General features: G+C 38.4%; 1 protein-coding gene across 8 annotated transcripts in view; it reads right to left on the bottom strand.

Annotated features, from left to right (window-relative positions):
• Positions 1-698: 698 nt before the first annotated feature.
• Positions 699-9,871, bottom strand: part of PIK3CB (phosphatidylinositol-4,5-bisphosphate 3-kinase catalytic subunit beta) — a 189,108-nt gene continuing 179,935 nt past the window's right edge. For all 8 annotated transcript variants that reach the window (XM_078432300.2, XM_078432302.2, XM_078432307.2 and 5 more), the window contains one exon: positions 699-9,607. In XM_078432300.2, coding sequence (XP_078288426.1) covers positions 9,470-9,607 — 138 coding nt within the window. In that variant the 3' untranslated portion in view covers positions 699-9,469. The remainder of the gene's footprint in view (positions 9,608-9,871) is intronic.

The raw sequence follows: 9,871 nt of genomic DNA, 5'->3' as shown, positions 1-9,871 counted from the left end.
TTAGCCTGCCTTCAACATGTTCAGAACACTTACGTTAGCCTACAGCTGGGCAAAATCATTAAACACAAAGCCTATTTTATAATAAAGTGTTGAATGTTTCATATAATTTATTCAACATTGCACTGAAAATGAAATACAGAAAGGTTGCATGGGTGTGGAATGGTTTTAAGTTTTTCAGTCATTTACCCCCATGATGGCATGCCTGAATAGGAGCTGTGGTTTACTACCACTGCCCAGAATCACAATAGTGTATCATACATACTACATTATCACTAGTCCAGGAAAAGAGCAAAATTCAAAATTTGAAGTACAGTTTCTACTAAATGAGTACTTTCACACCACTGTAAAATTGAAAAATTTTAAGTCAAACCATTGTTAAATTGGAGACCATCTATATATCTAAATGAACAGTGGCTATATAAAACAATACGTTCTGTGGGATTTAACAATGATATACAACTGAAATCCAACAACAATACCATATAGATTTGGAGAGAAGTAAACAGATTCACTAGCATTTTCTGGGAAGATGATAAAAGTACCAAGTAACATTGGACAAGGATAAGTCTATTATGCAAGTTGTAACCCAGTTTAATCAATAAAAGAATGGCAAAAGAGTGTGATTTCCAAATTAACAGAAAAAATATTCTAGAATTCCATTAAAACTGGAAAGAAAATTGGGGTGCCTGGGTGACTCAGTTGGTTAAGTGTCCGATTCTTGATTCTGGCTCAGATCATGATCTTATGGTTGGTGGGATGGAGCCCCGTGTCAGGCTCCTTGCTGACAGCATGGAGCCTGCTTGGAATTCTTTCTCCCTCTCTCTGCCCCTCCCCTGTTCCTGTGCTTTCTCTCTCTCAAAATAAATAAATAAACATTAAAAAACAAAACAAAACAAAACAAAAACTGGAGGGAACCTATGTGGTTCAGTCAGTTAAGCAACCAGTTCTTGATTTCAGCTCAGGTCATGATCTCATGGTTCATGGGTTCAAGCCCCATATAGAATTCTCTCTCCCTGTCCTTCTCTCTCTGCCCCTCCCCTGCTTGCTTGCTCTCTGTCAAAAATAAATAGACTTTAAAAAAATAAATAAAAAATTAGAAAAAGAAACTGGGAAGAAAATAATGGAAAAAGGAACACAAAGAAAAGCTAGAAAAAAATAAAAACTACATAGTAAGATGGTTCACTTGACTCCAAATATATTTGCAATTACATTAAATGTAAATGTGACTGTTTAACAGATTTAACAGAAACACTTAAGGGGCGCCTGGGTGGCTCAGTTGGTTAAGCATCCAACTCTTGATTTTTGGCTCGGGTCATGATCTCATAGGTTTGTGAGTTCAAGCACCATATGGGGCTCTGCACTGACAGTGTGGAGCCTGCTTGGGATTCTCGCTCTTTCCCTCTCTCTTTGCCCCTCTCCTGCTGTGCTCACATTCTCTCTCTTAAAAAAAAAAGAGAGAGAGAGAGAAGGAGAGAAACATTTATAAGGATTATAAACAGTTTAAAGAAAAAGCACATTATGCAATCACTAACCAAATGAAAGCTGCCACTACTATATTAATATCAATTAAAGTAGACATTAAGGCAAAAAAGCATTATCAGAAACACAGAGAATACTTTAAAGCAATTTTTCAAATGGTTCACCAGGGATATAAATGAACTCTAAATTTGTAAGCACCTAATAATATTTCCTGAAACTCTATAAATACTGATATAACTAGAATAGGCAAATCCAAAATCATAGTGAGATATTTTAACTGATCTCTCTCATAAATACTCGGCAAAAACTCAGTAAAAATATATAAATTTAAACAACTCAACAGAATTGATCTAATGAACATATATAGAACACTATGTTAACTGCAGAATATGGATTTTTTTCATATGCACACTGAATATTTATAACACTTGACCATATTGTGTCATAAAAACAAGCCTCACAAATTTGAAACAACTAAAATCATATAGTTATGTTCTCTGAATGCCATGCAATCTAGAAATCAACAATAAGAAAATCCACATGTATTTGGAAAATGAATATACTTCTAAATAATCAGCAAGTCACACAAAAAGAAAAAGGGAGATTAGAAAATACTTTTTACTGAAAGGTGATGAAAAGACTTCATCTCAGAACTTATGGGATGCAGATAAATATTGTTATTATAAGGGCTAAAGTTGAAAGCTAAGCAACCATCACAAAATTGGAAAGGGAAAATAAGACCAAATAAAGTAGAAGGAAGCTAATAATAGGGATGGAAGGAAATGCAGAACACAAAGACACACTGGAGAATCAAAAAAGCCAAAAACATTCTTTGTAAAGACCAATACAATTGAAAAACCTCTGTGAGACTAATTAAGAAAACAGGAGGCATTGACTAATACCAAGAATGAAAAGAGGGCATCAATACAAATCCTGCAACATTAATAAACTCCTAACACATCAATTACTTTATAGAAATAACATTTAAAATGCAGATGGACATATTCCTAGAAATTACAACTCTTTAAAACGGAGACAATACGATAAAAATCTGAATATTACTCTAGCTGTTACTGAAATCCACACCTCAAAGAAAATATCTGATATATGTCACTGCCAAAATTCTTATCAGACTTTTAAGTAAGAAATAATGACAATAATGACAATCTTACCTGTGTTATAAGGTCAGAGAATCTTGGTAACCAAGCCTGACACAGACCTTAAAAGAAATTTATGGGCCGATCCCATTGATAAAATAGATGTAAAAATCCCAAATGAAATATTGGTAAATGAAATCCTGCAATATATTAAAATACATCATAATCAAATTGGGCTCATTCTAGGAATGTAAACTTTGGTTTAAAATGTGGAAATTGGGGCGCCTAGTTCAGTCGGTTGGGCATCCAACTTCGGCTCAGGTCATGATCTCACGGTCCGTGAGTTAGAGACCCGCGTCGGGCTCTGTGCTGACAGCTCAGAGCCTGAAGCCTGCTTCAGATTCTGTGTCTTCCTCTCTCTCTGACCCTCCCCCGTTCATGCTCTGTCTCTGTCTCAAAAATAAATAAACATTAAAAAAAAATTTTTTTTTAATGTGGAAATCAATTGATAGAACTTACCAAATGAGAAAAACCTTAGCAAAATGCAGGAAAATAATTCAACTTGGCATCCTTTCATGATTTAAAAAAAAAAAAAAAATCCCTTGCGAATTGAAGCACGCTTCATTAATCTGGTAAAAGATCCAGATTCCAGAGCATAAACCATACTGAATATTGAAATCTTTCCCTTTGGGGCGCCTGGGTCACTCAGTCATTTGAGCATCAGACTTCGGCTCAGGTCATGATCTCTCAGTCAGTGAGTTCAAGTCCCGCATCGGGCTCTGGGCTGATCAGAGCCTGGAGCTTGCTTCGGATTCTGTGTCTCCCTCTCTCTCTGCCCCTCCCCCACTTGTGCTCTGTCTCTGTCTCTGAAAAATAAATAAATGTAAAAAAATAAAAATAAAAAAATAAACTTTCCCTTTGAGATCAGTAAAAAGAGTGAATATTGCTTCTGTTCAACATTTTATGGCAATTTCTAAACAGTACAGAAGGTCAAGAAAAAGAAAAAATGTTGAAGGGAATTGAAAGGAAGAAATAAAACTTTATTTGCAGAACATACATGCAAACTCAAAGTAAGTTCTACAAATAGAATAAGAATGTTTAGTATGTCTGCTAAATGCAAACATCAATTGTATGTCTACTGATTGCTCTGAAACTTGTTAAAGCTTTACTGAAATACAGGTTGCTCGGTGGCGCGTGGGTGGCTCAGTTGGTTAAGCATCGGACTCTTGATTTCAGCTCAGGTCATGGTCCCACAATTTGTGAGACTGAGCCCTGGGTTGGGCTCTGTGCTAACAGTGTGGAACCTACTTGGGATTCTCTCTCACCTTTTTGCCCCTCCGCGCGCGCTCTCTCTCTCTCTCTCTCTCTCTCTCTCTCAATAAGTATAATACAGGTTGCTGGATTCCATCTCCAGTCTCCAGAGGTTCTGATTCAGCAGGTCTTGTGGAGGGAAGGGAAGTCCTCAAGAATTCGTAGTTGTAAGCAGCTCCCAGGCAATGCGAATACTTCTAGTCAGGGGACCCCATGTGGAAAACCACTGCTATAGATTAGCAACAATGAAACTTAAAATCACTTACCCAGAAATCTAACAAAAGATATATAAGACTACATAGAAAAGTATAAATCATGGTGGACATAAATTAAAGAGGATCTAAATGAAGGATACTCCATTGTCATAGATTGGAAGAGTCAATATTCTGAAAGATGTGAATTTGCCTCAAGCTAATCTACAATTTAATGCAATGCCATTCAAAATTTCCACAGGTTTCTTTTTGTAGATCTCAAGCAGATTCTGAAATATGAATTGAGGCATCATTGATAACTGTGAGGAAAAAGCATGGATACTTAAGAAAGAGTCTCTGAGTTTGAATACTGGCTCCTACTTTGTGACTATGGCGAAATCACCTAATTTTCTGTGCCTCAGTTTTCTCATCTGTAAAGCAGGGAAGAACACGTGTACCCCTATGGAGGTTGTTACAAAGATTAAACACATACAGTTTAGATGCATGCCTAGCTCACACCACATGCTATGTATGAATATGATAAATAAGTTTAAAAAAATAAAAAGAGGGAGATGAAATCTACTGGGTATCTTCTAGAGTCCAGTAATATCTCCTGCATATATGGACACTTGGGTTATGACAAAAGTGGATCTATAGAACAGTGGGGAAAGGATCCCAATAAAAGAAACTAGGGCAACTTCGTGCCCATATAAGAAAAACACTTCACGCTATATACAAAAAGCAATCTCAGATACATTATAGACCTGAATGGAATAGGTTTTAAAAAAGTTTTTAGAGGATAATCCAAGAGAATATCTTCATGGCCTTACAGGAGGGAAAAACCTGTACAAGGGATATCAATCATAAGGGGAAATAAATTTTACATTAAAATTAAGATCATAGCTATGAGAAGAAACATTGAGAATAAGAAAGTCACATGCTGAGTGGCAAAGAAATTTTCAACATGTGACCGACAAAAGGCTTGCATATGAAACACACACAGAATTTCACATAACAAAAAACAAAAAGCAAAATTAAAAAAAAACCTCATTAAAACAAACAAGAACTCAAATGGTAGGTATCTAAAATTAATAAATGGACAAAGGAATTAAGCAGGTACTTCACAAAGGAGAAAACCCAATGAACAAAAATATGAAAAAGCAATTTAATCTCATTACCAATCAAGGAATGCAAATTACTTCACCTCACACATTAGAATGGCTAAAATTTTAAAAATACTGGCTACTGGGTACTGGTGAGAATATGGAACAATAAGAATTAAGTACTGGAGGAAGAATAAAGTTGGCACACCACTTATTTAGCATTACTTAGTCAAAATAAAGATAGGCATAATCCTATGACCAATTAATTTTAATCTTAAGTATATACATTGAAATATATACATCCATGAATCAGCAGATAAACTGTAATTATCATAGCAGCATTATTTAATTGTAATAGCCTCAAACTAGAAACCACCTGTATGTGTCCCAACAGTAGAAAAGATTTATAAATTATAGGATACCTCTAAGATGGAATGTTGTGCAGTGATAATGAATTACGCAACCACTTGGCTAAATCTTCAAAACATAATGTTGAGCAAAAGAAGCCCAACCCACTAAGTAGGCAGCATAACTGTAAAGTAAGGAAATAAGATGATTGCCCTCAAAGAAGAGACAGTGATTACCTTGGCAGAGAGGAGGGGGTCCTGACCAAGAAGGGGGACTGGTAGGGATTCTGAAGTGTTGGTAGTGTTGCTTCTTGACCTATCTGATGGCTATCTGGGTGTCTGCTCTACAATATGCTAATGCTATTTATATGCCTTATTGCTTTATATACTTTATGTGCCATTTCTCACACTAAAAAAAGATACAGAAAAGTAGGGAGTTTCAAAGGGCAGACTTTTCTGAGTGGTAAACCTGGGCTTTATTAAAAGTGGGTTAAAAGTGAGTTCCAAAAATCCATTAGTTACACATTTTAGAGCAGGAATAACCCAGACGGTGATATCAGATACTTTTCCAATCATCAGACAAGGGGATAAAACTGCCACAGATACTGAAAGAGGAAGAGGCTCCAGGATGATATGACTGTTGTTTAGATCCCAGCTGGAGCTGGACAAGCGCAGCATTCTAGAGCGGAGGAAGGAGAAGAGGCAGGGGCAAAGAAACAACTACTGAGCCTGTTAGTGCATCCTGTTTTTCCACCCACCCAGACTTTACAACATGCTGTACCTTCCTGCTTAGTCTCACCTATCGCCCCTTCACCTAGCTTCTGTCTGTCCTTGAAGACTCAGCTCAGACGCCCTCTGATCCAAGAGACCTCAGCCCTTGCCCCCTCCTTTTTAAAAGCTGCCCACCCCCCACAGTCAGGGTCACATGGCAGGTACCTCCCTGCTCTCCTTCCCACAGTCTTTCTCCTTCTACAGACAAGTGACCTCTGCATTACAGGCTGTCTGGCAGGTCTAGTGCTGAGAGTCAGGGCCATGGGCTGGACAAGGCAGAACTGAGAATACACTGAAGGACTTCCTCAGTCAGGAGACAGGGATAGAGCTCTGGAAGGGGCTTTCCTTCTCTGAGATTCCTCCCTTTAGTGGCCTTCAAGTAGTAGAAGCAGGGAAAGAAATGAGTTTGCCTCTAAATTGGGACTCAGCATACGTTCCCATTCACCGTCTTGACCTAGCCTCTCACCACCATACAGAAGTGAGTAGGGCAGTTGTTATCAGTTCCATTTTACACACTAGGAAGCTCAGACCCTGAGAAATAAAATACCTTACTCAAGGGTCACAGAGGCAGAGCTGGATTGCAAGTATTGGTCTCTACAGCCCAGAGTCTGCCTATAGATATACTAGGTTAATACTCCGAAATTACCTGTTCAACAAAGCCATCCTTTGTCTTCCCAGACCCAGGCAGACACAGATGCTGCCCTCAAGTATGGAAATGTATAGGGTAAAGCAATGTCTTGGATAAACTTGGGGAAGGACCAAAAGACAAGAAGCCAAGAGTTTTGGGCTAAGATTTATTGTTGACCAGAGCACTAAACAGGCAAGGTAATGGGTAATGAGACCCCATGCAACAAGCTGACCCTGCAGCCCAGACTTCTTGGTTAGCTATCCTCTGCCTTCCACCTCCCCTCTCTGGCTCTGACAGAGCCCCTGAGAATCAGAAATATGCAATTCAGGAAGTATGTGGGGAGCACCTGTTACGAGTGGTTGGCAGCTACAGAGGGCTACTGTGTTATAGTGTCCTGGCTATCTTTGAGGGGCTTATGGCAGAGATGGTGGAGGGGGAGTACAGAGTCATCCTGGGCTCAGACCCAGGACTGTTTATTTCTCTTTCTTACTCTTGACATTCACATTCATTGTGAATATATGTATTTTTTAAACCAAGTTTCCGTGTAGGGTGAGGAGACCCCTCTGGAAGCAGTGGGGCCCACTTCCAACTGGCGACATTCACCAGTCTCCAAACTCCTGACCTGCGACCTAGTGCATGTAATGGTAGACTGCTACCGGACAAAGAGCCTTAAACAAATCTATCCTTCACAGTCCTATTCCTGGAACTCTCACTGAGTTTGGACCAGCCCTGAATGGTCAGTTTAGAGGTCAATCTCCATCCTCGGCTGACTTATTTCTAAGAAACTATGACTTCCCCTGAACATCTGCCCCATGGAAGAGAGCTACAAAGTGGCCACAGTCTGGCCTTGGCTTGGGTACTGAGTAACTGAACAGGCATTCTCCCCAACCTCAGGGTACCTCACAAAGGTATGGAAACTTGATGAGCCTCAGGCACCAACTAAGGTCCAAGAGGCTTCTCACACTGCCTGTTGGGGCTCGGAAGCAGAGGTAGAAGTCAGAGAAGAGACCATGAGCCTCAGCCTATTCCTCAGATTGATTTGTCCCTTACCTTGGCCATTTCTTAGAGTCCCAGTGCCAAGATCTAAAGGCCTGTGCTGTCCATAAAGAAGCAGCCCACAAATCCCAAGAGCAGCTGAAACCAGCTCACCCATTTATTTGACTGAGAACATGAAGGAGGACAACAAAATTAAACAATCTTTAATAAAATTCCTATAGAAAACTCAGTCACAGGGCAAATAATCAGTTCTCTTTCTCATGTCACTGAGGATTGAGAGCTCCCAAAAGTCTTTGGAGAAAAAGCAGTAGTTTTGATGGATATTGCCAGTACTCAGAAAGAGCATCCATTTACACATTCAAACCAGTAGTTCTTATTGCACATATTAACATTATTTGCCATCTAGCACCCGAAAGATATGGTACCTCAACAAATAAATTAAAGAATTCCATGTGGCATGAAACCATTTCAATTTGAGCTAATATCCTTGAAAAAATCACATTATTACAAGTTTTAATAAATACAGTAAGAACAGCTGGCATTTTACTAAAATACTGAATTTTAGGTGTGGAGATGATTCCATAAATAGTTTCCTTTTCATTTGCTTTCTGTCTTGGATGCATTTGCTCAAGTATTATGCTCTATGAAATGAACTCTTTCATAGATACCATGTAAAAACTGAAAGTACTATGTGCCTCATTACAGAAGCAACTGGAAGAACTGGATCACATAGTTAACTAAAAAAAGTAACTTAGGAAAAAGCTCTTCTTTTTGTAAAACTTTAAAACACAGACTGAAAAAAAAAAAACCAAAGAAATGTCTTTTTATATAGAACTCCCACTAGAAATTTTATAAATATATATGCAACATATATATTATATTTGCCTCACCAGCAGGTCTTCAGCAAGCCTGCTAGAAATGATGCTGTCCTGGTAGATAAATATCAACAAAAGAATTAATGTTTCCATAGATTTAGAGATTTCTTTTGAAAATAAAAAAAAAAGTAATTTCAAATTATGTTATAATTTGTAGTTTACACAATTTAAAAGGGGAAGAAAGATACCTTTCTTTTAAGCCTCATTTGGAAAATAAGAACAACTACCAGTGCCCAGGAATGGATAAGTCGGCTGAGTGATAACACTTGGTCACAATACAAAAAGAAGTATTTACACCTTTCTGGAAAAGTACCAAATACTTAAAAAAAGAAGAAGAAGAAGAAGAAGAAGAAGAAGAAGAAGAAGAAGAAGACGACGACGACAGAAAACAATCTCTAGTAGCATTCCTCGGCGTGCAAAGTCAGCAGGAAATGATTATCCATAATGTTGAGAGTTTTCATGATGAATCTTGGAAGCATTCAATGAAGCAGGGGGTGGTCATCAGGAACTGTGCAGATTAGGTTCTGTGGGATGCCTTGTTCTTAATTTAAATGAGTTCTAGGATTTCATTCCCTTTAAAACATCTCCGGCAGGGTCATGTTCAATTTAGTGCAAGTGCAAAATGAAAACTAAACAAAACCAACAAATACATTAGGAGCAAAGGCTGATCATTAAGATCTGTAGTCTTTCCGAACTGTGTGGGCCATCCAGTTCACTTTAGTAGTCCAGCTTTCCCTGAGTGCCTCATCAAATTTTTGCTTAAATTGCTTAAGCGCTTCTTCTTCACTCTTTCCTAAGGCAAGAGAGTCCTAAAAATGAAAGGAAAAAATCTGATCGTATACATACTCCATAGTGACATGCAAATGTTGAAATCTCGGCCATGCCTCCCCAGCCATCACAAAGCTGTGTGCTTCATATTCGCACAAGAGAATTACTCAGCTTCTTGTCACTACCAGTCCTGGGCAGGAACAGTTTCACAGGAAATGGCTCTGTTCCATTCCCTTTGAACATGTGAATGAAATAGGCATGTACAGCTGAGCTTCATGACTACAAACTCCAATATACAAAGAAAA

Source organism: Panthera onca, chromosome C2, assembly GCF_046562875.1.
Source record: "Panthera onca isolate mPanOnc1 chromosome C2, mPanOnc1 haplotype 2, whole genome shotgun sequence".
NCBI lineage: Eukaryota > Metazoa > Chordata > Mammalia > Carnivora > Felidae > Panthera > Panthera onca.
Note: the sequence above shows the minus strand (reverse complement) of the source record. Positions and strands in the feature narration are given on the sequence as shown.